Source organism: Heptranchias perlo, chromosome 24 (assembly GCF_035084215.1).
Source record: "Heptranchias perlo isolate sHepPer1 chromosome 24, sHepPer1.hap1, whole genome shotgun sequence".
In the NCBI taxonomy this organism is placed as follows: Eukaryota; Metazoa; Chordata; class Chondrichthyes; order Hexanchiformes; family Hexanchidae; genus Heptranchias; species Heptranchias perlo.
The window spans coordinates 20,150,300-20,172,732 of NC_090348.1; the positions used below are offsets into that span (position 1 = coordinate 20,150,300).

The 22,433-nt window shown below is 41.7% G+C and overlaps 2 protein-coding genes across 4 annotated transcripts in view; one reads left to right on the forward strand and one right to left on the reverse strand.

Moving 5' to 3' along the window:
* Positions 1-109: 109 nt before the first annotated feature.
* On the reverse strand, positions 110-11,359 carry srr (serine racemase). The gene is given in 8 exon segments (XM_068004590.1): positions 110-354; positions 670-759; positions 849-985; positions 3,719-3,754; positions 3,756-3,854; positions 7,527-7,701; positions 8,520-8,711; positions 11,356-11,359. Coding segments are annotated over 8 exon segments (978 nt in total).
* Positions 11,360-12,109: 750 nt separating this feature from the next.
* The window catches only part of trmu (tRNA 5-methylaminomethyl-2-thiouridylate methyltransferase), a 34,002-nt gene continuing 23,678 nt past the window's right edge, over positions 12,110-22,433 (forward strand). Inside the window, exon 1 of one of the 3 annotated variants that reach the window (XM_068004885.1) lies at positions 12,110-12,603. In XM_068004885.1, coding sequence (XP_067860986.1) covers positions 12,519-12,603 — 85 coding nt within the window. In that variant the 5' untranslated portion in view covers positions 12,110-12,518. Of the gene's footprint in view, positions 12,604-13,526; positions 13,870-22,433 lie in introns of those variants that run through there. The other 2 variants (XM_068004883.1, XM_068004884.1) reach the window with 2 other exon arrangements.

Genomic DNA, 22,433 nt, shown 5'->3' on the forward strand with positions numbered 1-22,433 from the left:
TTCAGTCTATTTAAAAATACTGCAGGCTGCCTGTGTGGATGGTCACCTAATTCTCATTGTAACAGAGTGGCATAATTCTTTTAATTACAAGGTGTCTTTCATTTTTAATTTAAATAATATAACACCACTCTTCAGGACTGACATTTCCTCCAGTCATTATGATCACTACAGTTTTTCCTTTTTAAGACTGATTGATTGATTTATTTTTTTCTTCTACAATGGCAGCAAAAGCAGCTGCTTCTGAGGGTTCCACGACCAAGCCGACCTTGTATAGCGTGGAAACGGCTGCTTTTATTTAATCTGAAACCAAGATGATTTCCTTAACATGTCTGCAAATCTGGAAAGCATTTGAATCTGGTATAGAATTAAAAAGATTGAGAAACACTGTTAGATAAAATATTTCTCCTAGTTTGTGTGACTGGAGTATTAAATTAAAATTTTCATTTTCTCTTCTAACTGGGTTTTATACCAAGAATGATTTGCCATGCAATATATCTTGGGAGTCCTGCTGTGCAGCTACTAGATTTTTTTTAACATATAACAGTGAATTGGAATTGTAACAAATATATTGAATCTCAAAAAAGACATGCTTTTTCCCATCCTGAATTTTTTGTTCAACTCCTCACTCCATCAAAAGCTGGGGCTGTATATTTTATCTGTTTCACTCACCTGCAAATGGTGGAGCAAGTCCTGCAGCAATGCTCTTTGCATCCATAAACACTGGCTTCTTTTCACTAAAACTTCTGTACATGGTACAAGCTGGTGATGGAGCATAAATTGTGAAAGTGATGCTTTCAAAATTCTTAATTGCTAAAATTAGATTATAGTTTGCAGTATTAGTTTGGTACCTTCCTTTGGTTCCATTCCATTTACATTTGTGGTTGTACAGCCAGATGGTTTGATGGCAGCAGCCACCCCTGCAAGCAAACCACCACTACAACAAACTACCACCACAGAATTTGGAATTTCTTCAAGAATCCCCAGGCTGATGCTAATTAAAATGCAAAATGAGACATAGTCTAGGTTTAGAACAGTGGTTTCCATTTTATTGTTTTAGAAGTAAAATGTTGATGTTTGCATTAGTGAGTTATGCTGCAACATTACTGAAATATGTGCTCAGTTTGGTGATGTAATTCTTCAATTCTACAGGTTTTGTTGATATCCCTGAGAACTATGTTCCATTGAGCCGAATCATAGAATGGTTACAACACAGGAGGCCATTTGGTTCATCAAGCTTGTGCCGGCTCATTTTGTAAGAGTAATCCAGTTAGTCCCATTCCCCTGCTCTTTTGCCGTAGCCCTGCAATTTTTTTCCCGTCAAGTATTTATCCAATTCCTTTTTTTAAAAGCCACAATTGAATCTGCTTCTACCACCGTTTCAGGCAGCACATTGCAGATCATAACTACTTGCTGACTTTTTTTTAAAAGTTTATCTTTATGTTGCCTTTGGTTCTTTTGCCAATCACCTTAAATCTATGTCCTCTGGTTCTTGACCCTTCTGCTAATGGGAACAGTTTCTCTTTATTTACTTTTATCTAAACCTTCATTATTTTCAACACGTCTATCAAATCTCTTCTTAACCTTCTTTGTTCTAAAGAGAACAACCCCAACTTCTCCAGTCTATCCACGTAACTGAAGTTCCTCATCCCTGGAACCAATTTAGTACATCTTTTCTGCACCCGCTGTAAGGCCTTGACATTCTTCCTAAAGTGCGGTGCCCAAAATTGGACACAATACTCCAGCTGTGGCCAAACCAGTGTTTTATAAAGGTTCAACATGACTTCCTTGCTTTTATACTCTGCCTCTATTTACAAAGCTCAGGATCCTGTGTGCCTTTTTTAAACTGCTTTTATCAACCTGTCCTGCTACCTACAAAGATTTGTGCACTTATACCCCCAGGTGTCTCTGTTTCTGCACCCCCTTTTAGAATTGTACCATTGAGTTTATATTACCTCTCCTAGTTCTTCCTGCCAAAATATATGACTTTACACTTCTCCACGTTTAAATTTCATCTGCCATGTGTCTGCCCATTCCACCAGCCCGTCTGTCCTTTTGAAGTCTATCCTATCCTCCTCACTGTTTGTTTGCTACACTTCCAAGTTTTGTCATCTGTAAATTTTGAAATTGTGCCCTGTACATCCAAGTCATTAATGTATATCAAAAAAAAAGCAATGGTCCTAGTACCGACCCCTGGGGAACACCACTGTATACCTTCCTCCAGTCTGAAAAATAACCACTACTGTTTCCTGTCACTTAGCCAATTTCATATTCATGCTGCCACTGCCCCTTTTATTCCATCGGCTTCAATTTTGCTGACCAGCTTATGCCCCCAGGTGTCTCAAATTCCTTTTGAAAGTCCATATACACCAACTACACTGCCCTCATCAACCCTCTGTTACCTCATCAAAAAACTCAATCAAGTTAGTTAAACACAATTTGCCTTTAACAAATCCATGCTGGCTTTCCTTTATTAATCCACACTTGTCCAAGTGACTATTAATTTTGTCCCAGATTATCATTTCTAAAAGCTTCCCCGCTACTAAGGTTACACTGACTGGCCTGTGGTTACTGGGTTTATCGTTGCACCTTTTTTTTACAAGGGTGTAACATTTGCAGTTCTCCAGTCCTCTACCACCCCATATCTAAGGAGGATTGGAAGATTATGGCCAGTACCTCTTGCAATTTCCACCCTTCCCTCAGCAACCTAGGATGCATCCCATCCAGACCAGGTGACTTATCTACTTTAAGTACAGCCAGCCTTTCTCATACTCTAACAATTTTTAGCCCATCCAGTATCTCAACTACCTCCTCTTACTGTGACTTTAGCAGCATCTTCTTCCTTACTAAAGACAGATGCAAAGTACTCATTTATGCCCTCTGCCTCCATGCATAGATCTCCTTTTTGGTCCCTAATCAGCCCCACCCCTCCTCTTACTATCTGTTTACTGTTAATATGCCTAGAGAAGACTGTTGGATTCCCTTTTATGTTAGCTGCCAATCTGTTCTCATACTCTCTTTATCCGCCTCTTTCTCACTTCTCTACTTTCTATATTCAGCCTGGTTCTCAACTGTATTATCAACCTGACTTCTGTCATATGCCCCCTTTTTTCTGCTTCATCTTACTCACTATCTCTTTCATTATCCAGGGAGCTCTAGCTTTAGTTGCCCTACCTTTCCGCCTCATAGGAATGTACCGAGACTGTACCTGAACCATCTCCTCTTTAAAGGTTGCCTATTAGTTGATTACAGTTTTGCCTGCCAATCTTTGATTCCAGTTTACCTGGGCCAGGATGTAAGTATAGTATGTCTTGAAGATTGTTTAATAGCAATGTACTTTCAACAAAACAGCTGTTCTATTACAGATTCAATTAGCAGACTTTTAGGAAATCATGCTTCAAGGGTAACTTTGTTTAATGGATTAATAAGCTAGTGCCAATCATTTCCTTCTAAGAATAGTCATTACATTGTTTCTTAACACAGCTTAGATATGATTCATTTAGAGTGTCACAGTAATGGGATGTAATTCTCCTGTATGTCAGTTGTGACATCGAGACCATATGGAGACCCAACATTCTCCTAGTTGGGGAGAACTATATCCAGCATCAACAATAGGGGAAGTGGGAATGCCTGGAAGATACCTTATCCTTTGAAGTTATGCAGTACAGGAAGAAAAATATTTTCCACCTGCACCAATTTAAAAAGAAGCAATTCGAGGAACTCAATTGTTACCCTTTCATGACCAGCAATCAAATCTGTCGTCAAAGGGGTGCAAGAAAATCATTTTCTGATCCTTAACAAATTGTTCCACTGTAGGCAATAACTTTGATAGCATCAGCTGAACTTCTACACCATAACTTTAGGTTGTGATATAAAAATGTACAGTTAAAATTACTAATGCCACTATCTTCACAATAAAGAATACTCATGCCATTACTGTGAAGTAATTCATAAGAACACCCTCAATTAGCTAGTAACACTTTTCTTAATTACAGAAATATTATACATATGGCATCACTTGCAAAAGTATCTTTTTACTCTTCAAAAGTTACGCACCCAGCGAGTTGACGGTGGTACATTTAATTTTCTTATGACTACAATTTTGAAGTAGTTTAATGACATCACCGAATTGAGCATACAAGTTCTATATATGATGGCCTTGGTTCAAATGCTCTCAGCCAAAATCCAAGTTGCCCAACTGTTAAATATACCTTACCAAAAAACCTTTGAGCCACTTGGAAAGGTCTTTTATAAACGTATAAAAGGAGGTAATGGTGGATATTGGATAGGATAAAAATAGATAAAGAGGAGGTACTTAAAAGATTGACAGTACTTAAAGTAGAAAAGTCACCCAGTCCGGCTGATTACTGAGGGAAGTAAGGGTGGAAATGGCAGAGGCTCTGGCCACAATCATCCAATCCTCCTTGGATATGGGAGTGGTGCCAGAGGACTGGACGATTGCAAATTTTACACCCCTATTCAAAAAGGGAGAGAGGGACAAACCCGGCAACTAGAGGCCAATCAGCCTAACCTCGGTGGTGGGGAAACTTTGAGACAATAATCCAGGACACAATTAATTGGCACTTGGAAAAGAATGGGCTAATAAATTAAAGTCAGCATGGATTTGTTAAAGGCAATCGTATTTGACTAACGTGATTGAGTTTTTTTGATTAAGTAACAGAGGGTTCATAGAGACATAGAGTTATACAGCAAGGATAGAGGCCCTTCGGCCCATCATGTCCGCGCCGGCCATCAAGCCCTGTCTACTCTAATCCCATATTCCAGCATTTGGTCCGTAGCCTTGTATGCTATGGCATTTCAAGTGCTCATCCAAATGCTTCTTGAATGTTGAGGGTTCTTGCCTCCACAACCCTTTCAGGCAGTGAGTTCCAGACTCCAACCACCCTCTGGGTGAAAAAGTTCTTTCTCAAATCCCCTCTAAACCTCCCGCCTTTTACCTTGAATCTATGTCCCCTTGTTATAGAACCCTCAACGAAGGGAAAAAGCTCCTTCGTATCCATCCTATCTGTGCCCCTCATAATTTTGTACACCTCAATCATGATAAGGTTAGTGCGGTTGATGTGTATATGGACTTTCAGTAGTGGTGAACAGTTGTTTTTCAGACTAGAGGGAAGTGTGCAGTGGTGTACCCCAGGAACCACTGCTCTTTTTGATATATATATTGATGACCTGGACTAGGGTATACAGGACATAATTTCAAAGTTTGCAGATGACATGAAACTCAAATATAGTAAACAATAGACTTCAGGAGGACATAGACTGGTGAAAAGGGCAGACACATTGCAGATGAAATTTAATGCAGAAGTATGAAGTCATACATTTTGGTAGGAAGAATGAGGAGAGACTATATAAGCTAAATGGTACAATTTTAAAGGGTGCAGAAACAGAGACCTGGGGATGTATGTACACAAATCTTTGAAGGTGCCAGGACAAGTTGAGAAGGCTGTTAAAAAAGCATATGGATACTTGGCTTTATAAATAGTGGCTTAGAGTACAAAAGTAAGGAAGTTATGCTAAACCTTTATAAAACACTTGTTGATCTCATCTAGACTATTGTGTTCAAGTCTGGGCGCCACACTTTAGGAAGGATGTCAAGGCATAGAGAGGATGCAGAAGAGATTTACTAGAATGGTGTCAGGGATGAGGGACTTCAGTTATGTGGAGAGATTGGAGAAGCTGGGGTTGTTCTCCTTAGAGCAGAGAAGGTTAAGAGGCGATTTGATAGAGATGTTCAAAATCATGAATGGTTTTGATAGAGTAAAAAAGGAGAAACTGTTTCCAGAGGCAGAAGGGTTGGTGACCAGAGGGGACAGATTTAAGGTGATGGGCAAAAGAACCAGAGGCGACATGAGGGAAAAAAAATTGTGCAGCAAGTTGTAATGATGTGGAATGCATTGCTTGAAAGTGTGATTCAATAATAACTTTCAAAAGTATTGGATAAGTACTTGAAGGGTAAAAATTTGCAGGGTATGCGGCAAGAGCAGAGGCGTGGGACTAATTGGATAGCTCTACCAAAGAGCTGGCACGGGCACAACGGACTGAATCATAGAATGGCCTCCTTTTGTGCTGATCATTCTATGATTCTAGATCGAAGATGATCATCACTGACATTTTATTTTGGAAGTTTTGAGTCAACACCACATTTCATGTCAATATTCCCCATCCAATTTGTATTTTTTTTAAAACTGCAATGGAGCAGAAACTAAGACCAAACTAAACTGCAATGGAGGTAATCAGAAAGGTTACTGGTGACACGTTGATCAATTTTCTTGTGACTATCACAATTTTTCATTTGTTGGCCAGTTTTATACAGCAAAGACACTTTCAACCAGGCGCAATCTGATTAAATCCAGATGCCTACTGCGTGTTAAATTTATTTGATCAGAATTGCTTTAAAATCATTCACTGGTTTGGTGATTATTGTACGTCATCAGACAGTAACAGGATGCAGGTTCACACCTGAGAACCAGATGGTTACAGAACAGCATAGAGTTTTAAGTCTTGGTCCCTCTTTTGGGGGGGGTGGGGGCGGTTCACAAAGAGGGGGAGTAAATAGATGAAAATGAGGTTATAAAGATAAATATTATAATGGTTAAGTTTAAAAAAAAAAGTAAGCAATGCTCGTAAAAATTCCCTCACTAAAGATATTGATAGAGAGCTTATGGAAATTTAGAAACCAGTTATAAAATGCCAGAGGCAAACACTTGCCTGATTTTCAAAATTTTAGTCCTAGTGTAAAAATATCTTTTTTACTGTGCAAATTATGCTTTTTTTGTGGTGCCACTTCTAACGTGTATATACAGTGAAGCCTCCATACATCAAAGTTGAAGAGACTGACCGAGAACATAGATATATTGAGACTACCTCTTGAGATATTGAGTGTAACTGGATTTAACATTAAAACTGTTTTCTGGTATCTTAACAGTGGCTATCGGTCTAAGGCATCCAATTTTCTAGCAGGTCCAAAGATACTTTAACAATTAGCTTAGTGCAGTCATACCTGAATGCTCAGCCCAACTCAACAGTCCTGGAAGCAGTTACTGCTTCAGTAATAATACGACTGCAACCTCTTCCTCCTTCTAACTTCACTGTGTTAAAATCAAGTCTAACTCCACAGTCTTTTTACTCCAACCTTTTCTTTTCCAGCACCTCAAAATTACAGAACTCCTTACCTTCCTCAGTCTTTCCACCTTTTTGCATTCTTCAGGCTTTCAAAACTCAGGCTTAGAGCCACCTGTCACCACTACTTCATGTACCTTACTTTCTGACTATTTGACTGTGGTAGTGTCCTACACCATGAGCCTTGTCCTTTCATCAAATTTCCTAAATTGAAAAGACTTATAAATGACAGATATGATAGTTTTCATGAGCTGATGTTGCTATAGCAACAATCGTCCCTCTTCCCTTCACTTCCAGCAAAGCAGCCTTTTCCATTGTCTTTAGATAGCAAAAATGTAGATTCACTTCAAAGTTATGATTTCCCAAAGTTCATCTATAGATATTCATGCTTCCTTGCAATTAGGGTGGTCCTTGATGCTGGTGCTGTGTCTGCCATTAGTACTTTACCTTGATGTCCAAAGTGCTTTGAAGCATAAGCAAATGATTTCCCATAATTTCCTGCTGACATTGTAATAAAAGGCCCACTTTTGTTTCTAGAAAACTGATTAGCTGATCTTGAATGAACTTGCAAATTAATTAGGAATATGTGTTATCAACACTACAACGCCCATAAAACTAAGTGCCACATTGAATGCTTCAGAATTAGCTCTCACCTTCTGAGTAACTTTAAAAACAGTAATAATCTGATGGGAGTATGAAGGCCATTAAATTCATTTACAATGATCGATTGATCCATAAATCAGTCAACCAGGAACATTTAAAATGCAATTATAATTGAGCAGATGAAACAAATTCCTTTACACTAAGTTTGCAATACATCTGTAAATAAATTTAAGTTTATTATCTGTGATTTCCATTCCATATTTTATTTCACATATTTTACTTTGTGACCTATTACTGGCTAAGGATAGCTATATAGTTTAGTCAGATTTTGGTTTAATGCAAGGCTAATTATTACACTAAAAATGGTCCACTACTAACACCACTTGTTTATTTTTTTGGTTCACTTTATTTATTAGTCGTTTTTCAGTCTCAAATTCAATATTTTAATTTTATCAGTCACAAAAAAAGGCAAAATCAGCCTAAAGTAGGGTCAAAATTGTGACCCATGAAAAGAATGTGCATGAATCTCTTGGTGGATAGATTAATAGAGCGCTCCAGTGGGAATATTTCATTTGATTTTTCATTTATTATATTTTCAGTGTTTTCAAGATAAACACCAATTTCAAAATATATTCTTCCATTGTGTTTTTACCAGTTTAACCAGTAGTTCTGGAACATGACCCTTTTTATCTTTTTAAAAAAAGAGATTCAAGTAGTCATTTCTTACTGAAGTGTAGTGCATGGAATAGACAGACACACAACACAATGTAAGCCCCTACAGTACTGAACTGTTGTCTGCAGGTTTTTGAGCTTCATGTTCAGGTTACAGTTGATTTCCATTGGAACTGCTCCATGAGACAGATGGATTAGAGGAGTTTTGATAACTTGCAAAGTGCTCCTTTTTACTGTCTCCCTGGCTTCCTGCAGCATCTGTAGGCTCAGTAATGTTTGTGCTTCCTCTATTTCTGGTGCTGTTGTGAATTGAAAAGCATAGAAGTATATTTATAACTTTTTAAAGAGTGAATTGGTTTATGCCTCATTCCTATCTTCAGAGCGCCAGCAAAAATCTACCAGCACGTTTTGATTCACTGTCTCGAATCTGACTGCTTCCGACCAACTCCGATTCAGGTGGCCATTTTAGAAGTTTCCTCGTGCGTTACATGTACGAATGCTGAGTTAACTTTTTATTTCCAATTTTCTTTTCTAAAAGGTGTTGAATTATGTCAAGGTATGTGCAATGGGTGCTTTGACTCCAGATTCCTCCACAGCTTCAGTCCCACCCTATCTTTGCACCCTTCTCCAGCCTTATGTCCTCTCCCCTAGTCTTTGGGCTTCCAACTCTAACCTTTATGTGCCTCTCACCTGTCCTTCACTCAACAACAACTACTATAGCACCTATAACGTAGTAAAACATTCCAAGGTGCTTCACAGGAGCGATTATCAAACAAAATTTGACACCGAGCCACATAAGGTGATATTAGGACAGGTGACCATAAGCTTGGCCAAAGAGGTAGGTTTTAAGGAGTGTCTTAAAGGAGGAGAGAGAGGTAGAGGGGTGGAGAAGTTTAGGGAGGGAATTCCAGAGCTTAGGTCCTAGGCAGCTGAAGGCATGATTACCAATGGTGGAGCAAAGAAAATCGGGGATACGCAAGAGGCCAGAATTGGAGGAGCGCAGAGATCTCGGAGGGTTGTAGAGCTGGAGGAGGTTACAATGATGGGCAGGGACAAGGGCATGGAGGGATTTGAAAACCAGGATGAGAATTTTAAAATTGAGGCGTTGCCAGACTGGGAGCCAATGTAGGTCAGTGAGCACAGAAGCGATAGGTGAACGGGACTTGATGCGAGTTAGGATATGGGCAGCAGAGTTTTGGATGAGCTCAAGTTTGCGGAGGATGCAAGGTTGGAGGCCGGCCAGGAGAGCATTGGAATAGTCGAATCCAGAGGTAACAAATGCATGGATGAGGGTTTCAGCAGCAGATGAGTTGAGGCAGGGGCGGAGATGAGCGATGTTATAGAGATGGAAGTAGGTGGGCTTGGTGTTGGAGTGGATGTGGAGTCGGAAGCTCAGCTCAGGTCAAATAGGACATCAAAGTTGCGAGCAGTCTCTTTCAGCCTCAGTTGGTGGCCAGGGAATGGAGTTTGTGGCAGGTCCGAAGGCAATGGCTTCGGTCTTCCCAGCATTGGAGAAAATGTCTGCTCATCCAATACTGGAAGTCGGACAAGCGGTATGACAAATCGGAGGCAGTGAAAGGGTCGAGAGAGATAGTGCTGAGGTAGAGCTGGGTGTTGTCAGTGTATATGTGGAACCTGGCATCGTGCTTTTGGATGATGTCGCCAAGGTAGCATATGGATGAGAAATAGAAGGGGGTCAAGGAGCAGGAGTGGGAAGAGAAGCTATTGCAGGTGATTCTCTGCCTTCAGTCACCATGGCCTAACTCGCTCGAAATCCCTCTGCCTCTTCAGTTCTCTCTCTCTAGATTCATTTTTTTGACTGAACCTTTGATCCTGTCTTCTAACTTTCCTTCTATGGCTTGGCATCCCTCCTTTTATTCTATTTGTTTTGTTCTCTCCCTCTGTAACCTGCCTTCAGTTGTTTTCTATGTTAAGGACGTTGTCTAAATGCAAGTTGTTGTTGCCTGAAACCTTTGTTACCTTTCCCAAATGGCTGTTCATGATGTATGAGCCTAGACAACAAGTGTTGGAAAGCTTTTTGATTGTGAGGAACATCATAGCTGTGTTATCCCATTCTCACATGTCATCCACAAATGCTTTCCAGCAGTTGTTAGAGAGCATCATAAGCCAGAATCCTAGCTGCTTTCCCCACTTCCCTAGCTAGCCTGGGGACACTGAGGGTAACTGTGACACTTTTGTCACTACCCCAGCTAAGTTCACGTATTGCTGCATTTTTAATCTTAGTTCCATATTTTTGACATCTAGTTTCACTGTGAATGTGCTGCAGTCATTTGGTATTGATTTCTGTAGTAACTATTTTGTCATTTCAAAAAAATAGTTTAATACAATGAAGAGGGGGAGGGGGGAGGTCATTGGTCTAAGGGGAGCAAATCTCATCATTAATCTGAGGATTTATATTAATTTTCAAATTGTTTATCTTCCTCCAGTCTGAAAGAGGCAATTCTTATTAACTCTCTGGTTTGTTTCTAATGATGCTTAATGCAAAGAAAATAATTCTTCTTTGCTAGCCCCTGTATCTGAGGCAATTAAAATGCCTCGGTATTTGGAATATTCAGGGCACAATCATTTAATAGGGACTTGTATACTGATAGAAAGGTTTCAAGAAGGTGTGGGTGCTAGACTTCATCAATCTGTTACTGAGTAAGCTGAGCAGCAATCAGCCTTACAGTAAACACTTCTCTTTGTCAAGACCCTTGCATAAAGACCTGGGTTAAACAGTTGGTGACAAATTAGCCTGTTAAAGCACTTGAAGGTCTACAACATCAAGTTGGCTGCCTTATTGCAAACTGAGCTGCATTAGCTCTGCCACCACACTGAACGTAAATGTCTGTTGTACAGCTGCTAAAGAATCTCTTAAGGTTTGGGAGACAGCTACTGGAAGCGTTATCTGAAAGCCGGATTCAAGAATGCACGTTTATATACCCATGGTTTAAGAAATTATGGTTTCACCCACGCAAAAATTTTCGAAAACATTAATAATTAGCGTGCTTTCTCATTATACTACAAACTTTATTTAAAGATAATTATTTTCAAATCAGACATTTATACTCTCAAATATACGATTCTTTTAAAGAAAGTCGCATGGGTATCATCCTTTCCCATAGCCTCACAAGGGCACATCATTTTGAGCACAGATCAATGCCAGCAGGTCTGGAAACAGCTACCGCAGCATTAAAGAGAATTATAGCGGGGAAGAGTGATCAGAAAAGCCACGTGTCCACGCAGAAGGAATGTGATCTCATTTTAGTGACACAATTTTTTTAATGTGAATTGTATAATTACATGATGTATTTCTAAAAATAAAAGTTTGCTCACAACTTTTCACGGCAATGGTGACCTAAATTTGTTACAGTTTATAGCAACTCTCGTGATGGTTCCTCTGCCAAAATGTTCCTGTGCAACATTAAACAGCTTCCTATATGCATTTCCGGTGTTCTGTCAAAAACTAAAAACGGCCTTTAAAAAGTGTGGAAGCATTGCAGTTGTGGCGCTGTTTTGCTAAATGAGTGTTTTCAGTTTCATTGCTAAATTATACCAAAAACTCACCACCCGCACCACTCGCCTCCGTAGAGACAGGACAGTGGGAAAAACGCTCTATGTGCGGAACCAATTTTCCCCGGTTGAAGCTCAGGCGCCCATAACTATATAATGAGATTAACTTTGATTTACGTCATCTGTGCAGCATTAAATTATCAATTAAATATTCTCAGGAACTTTTGCACGTCTCGGAATGGATCTCCAAAGATCTGTGTGGGAAGGGCGTCCATGTGCCAACCAGTGAAGTATCTGCTTTATTACTGAGCATTATTTTTTATTTCACAACGAGACACTGCAGACTCTTAGAGCCCGTCCTCTACCAGCCAGTCAATGCGCCCTTGCCAATCTCCAGTTCCAGTTCAGACAGAGCAAGGGGACTGCACGAAGAGGGAGGTACAAATAACCTCGGCCCGGACACTTTGCCGGAGACAGTTTCCTGGGGGACTGGTGTGGGAGGAGTTCGGCTGGATGAGCATGGGGGCTGTGGGAAGATAGCAGAGAGAAGAGGAGCGGCCCAGGGTCCCTCTCTTCTCGGTCTGTCTGGCGGGATGAGTCGGGCGCTGCGGCATGTCGTGTGCGCCCTGTCCGGTGGCGTGGACAGCGCTGTAGCGGCCCTGCTGCTTCGGCGCAGAGGTGAGGAGCTGCCACCAGATAGTTACAGACGGGGCACAATGTTACTAAAGTGATACAATGCCACTAAAATGATACAACGTTACTAAAGTGATACAAAACCATTAAAATGATACAATGTTACTAAAGTGATACAGTGTTACAAAGGGGACACAATGGGCATGATTTTTACCTGGCACCGGGGAAGAGAGGGGGGCGCATGGGGGGCAAGAATAGGTTTTAGCACAGGAAATCTGGAAGTGATGTGAGCGGAATCTGCAGTCGCAACTTAATTGAAGCCCATTTTTTTGCTACCGGGTTTCGCGTCTCCAGGCTGCGCAGCAGGCGTGATGCGCACCCGCAAGACGCGATCTGAAGTCCACTATTTTTTTTTATTCGTTCACGGGATGTGGGCGTCGCTGGCAAGGCCGGCATTTATTGCCCATCCCTAATTGCCCTTGAGAAGGTGGTGGTGAGCCACCTTCTTGAACCGCTGCAGTCCGTGTGGTGACAGTTCTCCCACAGTGCTGTTAGGAAGGGAGTTCCAGGATTTTGACCCAGCGACAATGAAGGAACGGCGATATATTTCCAAGTCGGGATGGTGTGTGACTTGGAGGGGAACGTGCAGGTGGTGTTGTTCCCATGCGCCTGCTGCCCTTGTCCTTCTAGGTGGTAGAGGTCGCGGGTTTGGGAGGTGCTGTTGAAGAAGCCTTGGCGAGTTGCTGCAGTGCATCCTGTGGATGGTGCACACTGCAGCCACAGTGCGCCGGTGGTGAAGGGAGTGAATGTTTAGGGTGGTGGATGGGGTGCCAATCAAGCGGGCTGCTTTATCTTGGATGGTGTCGAGCTTCTTGAGTGTTGTTGGAGCTGCACTCATCCAGGCAAGTGGAGAGTATTCCATCACACTCCTGACTTGTGCCTTGTAGATGGTGGAAAGGCTTTGGGGAGTCAGGAGGTGAGTCACTCGCCGCAGAATACCCAGCCTCTGAGCCAATGTGAAAATGGATTTTGGAAGGAAAAGGAGGAAAAGCACCAATGGAGGAAAAAGGAGGAAAAGCACCAATGGATTCAAAGAGAGCAAGGGCAGCACCCAGGTTCATGGATGCTTCACTTGAAATACTGCAGGATGTAGTGAGAACGAGGAGGAAGATAATTTACCCAAGCGATGGGAGGAAGAAACCTGGTTCGGCTACCAAGAAGGCATGTGAGGAAGTGAGCAGCAGGAGCATGGTGCCCAGGTCTTGGCTGCATTGCAGGAAGCGCTTTAATGACCTAACCAGGTCAGGAAAAGTGAGTACAGTTGCTGATTCACCTACTTCTCCTGTGGTCCACAACACCCCTCCCTGTCTTGCCCAGCATACTCCATCACAACACTCCTCGCACCCATTTAAGTTTCAGCAGCACCCTTCCTTCACTATGCACTTTCTCTCCTCCCCATGTATCCACCCACTGCTGCCATTCACCCCAATCCTTATGCAATGTGATCCATTTGTCTTACAGTCTCCCTCACCCAATGCACTGCATCCATCGGGTGAATACACCCCCTTCAGTCACTCACAAATCTGTTCTTTTGCCCCTTCAAGGAGAAGAGAGTACAAAATGCAAGGGAGAGGGCGAAGACTGGAGGTGGCTCTCCACAAAATAGTGCAGCTGTCAGATGCAGAGGAGTAGGCCATGAAGACGTGTCACTTCCACATCCCTCTCTGGAGATGGAGAGATTGGGAACCTGCAGATACCTGGTGACAGAACTTAAACATCTTTCACACACATGATGACTTTATTTCATCAATGATTGAACTATTAGAAACCTGAGTATGGTGATTGTTACTTTGCTATGATTAATCTAAATCACATTCTTTTGTCTTCCAGGGCCTTCACACGTAGAGTAGCAGTCTGTGGACATGTCTGATGCCGATTCCTCAGAGGACCTTATTCCTTCTGAGGGTGCACCATCACAGGACATACAGCTATGCACCAGTGCAGATACTGGCACTTTGATGGGTCCTGTTAGCCAGTTAGTTGGGTTGTGAAGTGGTGATTCACAATTCACAAATGAGCATAAGCAGACACTGATGGCAGGATCCGCCATGGAGAGTCTGCGTCGGGGGCTCACTCCTTTCTAAGTTCTGCTCAGTTGGACACAGATGCTGAACCCCGGGGGCCATCAATGACAATGAGAATGATTGAGGTACAGCTGCAACTTTGTGAGGTACTGGCAAATGTGCCATTTAGACTCTCCACAACAGCAGAGAGGATGGAGGAGTCCAGCTACAACAGTAATGGATTGTTGTCACAGGTAATTGTGAGAATGTCTGCCATGGAGAGAGTGGCCGCCTCCCTGGAGCTTGAAGCACAGCTCTCAAATGAGTCTATGTAGGCCATGAGCACGGCCATGCAGGAGATGTCTACCGCCTTCAACAGAATGACAGATATCTTATCCGTGGCTTTACAATGCCTCACTGACCTGCACCAAGCTGCTCCCCAGCAGAGTGGTTGGAGTGATGTGGCGCTGGTCCAGGAGAGGGATGATGGTGAAAGTGGACATGTAAGTGGGAACTCCACTCAGTGCTCACACTTCTCACCCGTATTCATGTAGAATTGTGGACCTCAGTAGGTTAAGTATTTGGGGTATAGAGTTGGCCTGTGGAAGGATCAGGCTCCAGCCCCAAAGCATGAATGGCCTTTTCTTTCTCCATATTTTCTAATGGGGTATTTTCCTTCATTAGATGCTGTTGAAGACAGGCAGTACTCCCATTGGTGTCAGCACATCATCAATATAAAGGAAGCGAACTCTGAATCTCTTACAGTAACCAGGGTCCGCTACACAGGTCTCCAGTGTGCTGTTATTGGGGGCAGCAAAAAACCTATGCGCTGATCCCTATTGGTCTTCTAAAGGGGCCAGTGGAGACTGATGATACACTAAAAATAAAATGGGAGGTCAGTGGGAGCATTGCACTTATCAGCAATATAAAAATGCTTATATACTTGTTAGGGGAAGGGTCTTATTTATGATTTACTTCTCAAATCAATAAGGTTCTTGAACATTGAAGCCAGGTGTCATAGGTTTATTAAGCATACAGTTCATGCAATAGTACAAAGATACACTTAAAAGGTCATACTTGGAACCGCACATGATGGTTTGGTTGGGGATCCAAACGTGTTACAGTTCTGAGCTCAATATCTTGGGCCTTTATGAATCCAAATACTCATTACAAACTGCCCCTTTTCGTACATTTCCCTCACCGCCTCCCCGACAATCCACACTTTTCTGTATCGCATAATTATATAAAAGTAAAATTAAAACTCCATATAAGAATTTAACTAACTTATCCCTTATCAATAACTTTAGTTTTTTTTAACTTAACAAACTCTTTTTCCTTTGGCCTAATGAGATCGGTGTACCTCCCTTATTTTGTTATCGATAGTTTCACTCTTGTTACATAAATTGCTATTCTACCAAGTGAAACATTTAATTATGAGTCTGTCTTTGTTTCTGTATCATTGGTACCAATTAAAAAGGATGATGTATGCCCATACGTTTTCCTTTGCTGAACTAACTGTTTTCCTACACATATCAAATAATTAAAGTTCTCTCAAACTTATGAATCATTATGCAATGGCATGTCTTTAATTAGGTTTACTGAAGTGATTAAACTGACCGTTGCTTTAAGGTCAGCCTTACTTCAACAGTGCAGTGGTCACTGCTTTAAAATTGACTTATATTTCCCTGCTTAACAGGCAAAGGTCAATATTACTACAATATAAAGAGAAATCAATAGCAGTATAGCATTACTAGACTGCAGGGCACTCTGATTAATCCTTTCCTTACATACTTAATGTATATAACACAGCACCTCTTTGGGTCCTGATCGGCTCCATTTACATTATTGATGGGATTCCATAGCACTGGCACCAACAAAAAATCCACGATTGTGGCTTTGTTTCTGGCCATATGCCACCTTTTAATGTTTGAGGAATGTCTGTGTGGTTAGACTGAGAACTTTGTTGGGATTCCCATGAATTACAAGACCTGTCACCATACCCTTTTGCTCTTTATTGAAAAGCACTCTGAGACGTCTTCCTGCGTGAGGAGCACTATAGAAATTAAAGTTTTTGTTGAAATGTGATTGACTGAATCGTATAGAGCTTTCAAATCTGATTTTTCACCCAATCAGGCACTGAAAATTATTGATGTGATACCAAGCCCTAAGTAGAAGCCTATGAAAGTGCTGTACAGATCTAAAGTATTTAAAAGATTTTTTTTTAAGAAGTAAAACTATAAACCAGAAATAATATAAAGTAAAAGTTCAAATAGAAAACAAAGTAGGCTGAGGAGAGGCAGAGCAGAAATAGTTTTTAAAGATTATTTAAAATTTAAAAATATTTAAGGTGAATATTTAATAAAGTTACACTTATTTGAGCAGAACTACTGCTATAGTAAGATTTATTTCAGTGACTCAGCGAATGAGCTGAAATCTTTTATTTAAAAAAATCTTAGGAAGCCTGGAATTTGCTTGAGCTGCTGTTAAACTAAAAGTTAGATACAATCTTGCTTGGACCAAGATAATGACTGTAACAAAATATACAGTAACACCAGCTGAAGGATTTTCAGTTTATTAAATTCCCATTTCTGATTTGGTTTGTGCCTTCTTGCCAAGTGGATGATTATTACCAGCCCTGTTGTTGCTCCCACCGATCATTCCTGTCCAGCAATTTATAATAGTGGAACACTGTTTACTTATGTTCTGTAGTGAGGACCTCATCACTCATCATTAGTTCTACAATAACTGACCTCTTCCAGTAATTTTTTTAAGAAACTGTGGCTGCCTGATTGTTTTTATCCTGCACTTAGAGATCAATCAGGAAGAAAGTGGCAATGAGAAACAATAGGTCCAAATTAAACTGGTTGCTCTGGTTCTTTACCAACTAGGGCACCACCAGAGGGGGCTGTAGAATAGCCTAATAACATTTCAAGACCTAGACATAAATTGGAAGGAGTGAAATTTAGAGCAGTCTGCTCCTCTGATGGCTTAGCTGGTTAAGTTAGTGGCTTAATTGTAAAGATCATGAGAGTCCCAGTTTGATCCAGGCTTGGCTGCGTTAGTTGATCTTAGCTGGGGGACGGTAGGGTGCTGTAGTGCCTGAGTTAGGGAGGGGAAGATCAGTCATGTTTGCAATTCCTGATTGCTATCCAGCAACCTGTTAATGAAATGTACGTGTGTGGATGTCAGATAAGGAGAGGATCAAGCTCAGCATTGGTGCCTTCCACTTTTGAATAGCCTGTCAAGACTCACTGTCTAGCTGATGCATGAAGCACGGCCATTTTAAGATACTAATAGGTGACAGAGGCCAGTGAAACCGTTATTTCAAGCAGGGAGAAAAGAGATTGGGGGATAAATGAAATTCAGAGCAATGTATGCCCCTGTTATGGTATTTTCTGTGCTATATTTACAACTTTTGAGGTGTAAATGGGACGTCAAGGTCATAGTACAGTACTGCCAGATCTCAGTTTGCTGTGACTGCACAACTTTCACTGAGATGCACTGGTAGGTAACCTGTGGTGGAATAACATTGTCTGGGCTCCAGTGTTAACATCTGAATTGGCATTTTTACTTTGGTGGGATTCAGGAAAAGTGTAATTCAAACAAAGCTTCAGGTACCAATCTCTGCTTTTCACTCCACCTGTGTGCTGATCATCTGTTGAAAGGCCAGTACAAGAAGGTGCTTGATTTCTAAACATCTCAGGAGCCCACTAAAAGTTGGGTCCTCGTTGTTGTCAGGGTTGAGAGAATGCAGCCTTTATATTACAGAGTACTGTTGATAGGTGCACAGTAATACTGCCATCATTGACATTCGATTAATATATTAGAATTGCCTGATGCTGCAGAACACAGCATTGGGCAATTCTAATATATCACATCGTGGTTTTGATTCTTCTGGTCAGTAGACAGTGCACCAGCGGGTAGGTTTAAAATGTGTGGCCAGGTTATTTGAAGGGTGCATTTATAACTGTGCTCCAAGCTCAGAAGAAACTGTTTGATTGTGTGCAGTTAGTTTAATCTGGCTGGATAAAAAGGGGAAAAACTGCATATGCTAGAAATCTGAAACAAAAGCAGAAAATGCTGGAAATACACAACAGGTCAGGGTACTGCAGGGCTATTGGTGTCTGTGAAGCAGTACCCCAGTGTGCAGGCCAACTGTGAAAATTCACAAAAGCTGCCCAACAACTCCCACAAAAAGCTGACAGCTTGAAAACAGCCCTGAATATAGACCTTATGTTAGACTGAAAGTCCCTCAGAACACTGGCTCATCAAAACTTGAGCTGCAAGTATACCCAACATTCGATCATTTTTATTGCAGGGGAAAACATAAAGTACACAAATGCATTGTTTGCAGCAGTGTTGAATTTAAAAAAAATAATGAAAGGGGGTTTGAGAGCTAAAAGTGAATTCAGCAAAGGAGGACAAAGAGATTGATTAAGAGGGGAAAAATAGAGTATGACAGTAAACTAGCAGGGAACATAAAAACTGACTGTAAAAGCTTCTATAAATATGTCAAGGGAAAAAGATTAGTGAAGACAAGTGTAGGTCCCATACAGTCAGAAATAGGGGAAATTATAATGGGAACAAAGAAATGGCAGAACAATTAAACACATACTTTGGTTCTGTCTTCACAAAGGAGGACACAAATAACCTCCCGGATATGTTAGGGAACCAAGGGTCTAGTGAGAGGGAGGAACTGAAGGAAACCAGAATTAGTAAAAAAAAAATAATGCTAGGGAAATTAATGGGGCTAAAGGCTGACAAATCCCCAGGGCCTGATAATCTACACTCAGAGTACTAAAGGAAGTGGCTCTGGAAATAGTGGATGCATTGGTGATCATCTTCTAAAATTCTACAGACTCTGGAACAGTTCCTACAGATTGGAGGGTGGCAAATGTAACCCCACTATTTAAAAAAGGGAAAGAAAAAACAGGGAATTACAGACCAGATAGCCTAACATCAGTAGTGGGGAAAATGCTAGAGTCTATTATAAAAGATGTGATAACAGAACACTTGGAAGGCATTAACGGAATTGGACAAAGTCAGCATGGGTTTATGAAAGGGAAATCACGCTTAACAAATCTACTGGAGTTTTTTGAGGATGTAACTAGTAGAACAGAGAGTGGATGTGGTGTACTTGGATTTTCAGAAGGCTTTTGATAAGGTCCCACACAAGAGGTTAGTGTGCAAAATTAAAGCACATGGGATTGGGGGGAATATACTGGCATGGATTGAGAATTGGTTGACAGACAGGAAACAGAGAGTAGGAATAAACGGGTGACTAGTGGGGTACCGCAGGGATCGGTGCTTGGGCCCCAGCTATTCACAATATATATCAATGATTTGGATGAGGGAACTAAATGTAACATTTCCAAGTTTGCAGATGACACAAAGCTGGGGTGGAATGTGAGCTGTGAGGAGGATGCAAAGAGGCTGCAACGTGATTTAGACAAGTTGGGTGAGTGGGCAAGAAGATGGCAGATGCAGTATAACGTGGATAAGTGTGAGGTTATCCACTTTGGTTGTAAAAACAGAAAGACAGATTATTATCTGAATGGAGATAGATTGGGAAAAGGGGAGGTGCAACGTGACCTGCGTGTCCTTGTACACCAGTCGCTGAAAGCGAGCATTCAGGTGCAGCAAGCAGTTCGGAAGGCGAATGGTATGTTGGCCTTCATTGCAAGAGGATTTGAGTACAGGAGCAGGGATGTCTTACTGCAGTTATACAGGGCCTTGGAGAGACCACATCTGGAGTATTGTGTGCAGTTTTGGTCTCCTTATCTGAGGAAGGATGTCCTTGCCATGGAGGGAGTGCAACAAAGTTTTACCAGACTGATTACTGGGACGGCAGGACTGACGTATGAGAGATTGAGTAGACTAGGCCTAAATTCACTAGAGTTTAGAAGAATGAGAGGTGATCTCATCGAAACATATAAAATTCTAACAGGACTAGACAGACTAGATGCAGGGAGGATGTTCCCGATGGCTGGGGAGTCCAGATCCAGAGGTCACAGTCTCAGGATACGGGATATGCCATTTAGAACCGAGATGAGGAGAAATTTCTTCACTCAGAGGGTGGTGAACCTGTGGAATTCTCTACCACAGAAGGCAGTAGAGGCCAAGTCATTATATGTATTCAAGAAGGAGATAGATATATTTCTTAATGCTAAAGGGATCAAGGGATATGGGGAAAAAGCGGGAACAGGGTACTGAGTTAGACAATCAGCCATGATCATTTTGAACGGCAGAGCAGGCCCGAAGGGCCGAATGGCCTACTCTTGCTCCTATTTTCTATGTTTCTATGTTTTTATGACACTTTCTGTACCACTTATCAATCAGTTAGTTCAGTTCTGGCAGCCTCCGGTCTTGCTGTCCAAACGATCTGATTGTTTCCTTCTGGCAATCCCCAAAAGCCAATTTTTCTTGTGAAACACAAACAAGGTGACACATGGGTTGAAATGTTGATTGCCAGTTTAACATGCTTTAGGAGAAGAGGAAAGGAAATTGGTACGTGTGTGTGTTGGGCTGACATTATGTAGCATTTGACAGAGTGGGTCAGGAGTGTAACAGCAGTGGAATATGTAGAGTGCTCTGCAAGCAAACTACACAACTGTCACCACCAAATGGCACTGCAGACAGTTTGGGTAATGGCTACCACTGAAATTATAAAGCATAAATCTAATTGATGGAACAAAAACAGAAAATGCTGGAAATACACATCAGGTCCATTAGCATTTGTAAAGAGAAAAGACAGGTTAACGTTTCAGGTGGAACCCTTCATCAGAATTGAGTGTAAAGTTGTATAATGTAGAAAGAGCAGGCATTTCAAACTGAGTTCTGACAAACTAAGACTGTCAACCAATATCTACTATAAGCCCAATGACTCCCACAGCTTCCTTGATTATACTTCCACCCTGCTTCCTGCAAGGACTCTATTCCCTTCTCCCAGTTTCTCCGTCTCCGTTGCATCTCTTCCGTCGATGCCACCTTCCACACCAGTGCTTCCGATATATCTTCCTTTCTCCTCAACCGAGGATTCCCTTCTAGTATAGTTGACAGGGCCCTCGACCGTGTCCGGCCCATTTCCCGCACGTCCTCACTCCTCCGCCTCCCTCCTAGAACCAAGATAGAGTCCCCCTTGTCCTCACCTTCCACCCCACCAGTCTCCACATTCAACATATCATCCTCCGCCATTTCCGTCACCTCCAGCACGATGCCACCACCAAACACATCTTCCCCTTCCCTTTCAGCATTACGAAGGGACTGTTCCCTCCATGACACCCTGGAGCACTCTTCCATCATCTCCAACACCCGCACTCCTCCCCAACGCACCTTCCCGTGCAAGTGCAGGAGATGAAACACCTGCCCTTTCACCTCCTACCTTCCCACCATCCAGGGCCCCAAACACTCCTTCCAGGTGAAACAGTGATTTACTTGTACTTTCAATTTCGTATACTGTATTCGCTGCTCACAATGCGGTCTCCTCTACATTAGGGAGACCAAACGCAGATTGAACACCTCCGCTCAGCCTGCAAGCATGACCCTGACCGTCTGGTCGCTTGCCATTTTAATTCTCCGTCTCACTCGCACTCTGTCCTCGGCCTCTTACACTGTTCCAATGAAACTCAACGAAAGCTCGAGGAACAGCACCTCATCTTTCGATTGGGCACTTTACAATCTTCCGGACTCAACATTGATTTCAATAACTTCAGATCATAACCACTGCTCCCATTTTTTTTGGACAGCAGTTGCTGGTAATGATTCTGATGTTGCCATTTACAGCTCCTCTAGACCCATATTTTGTTTCTTTAC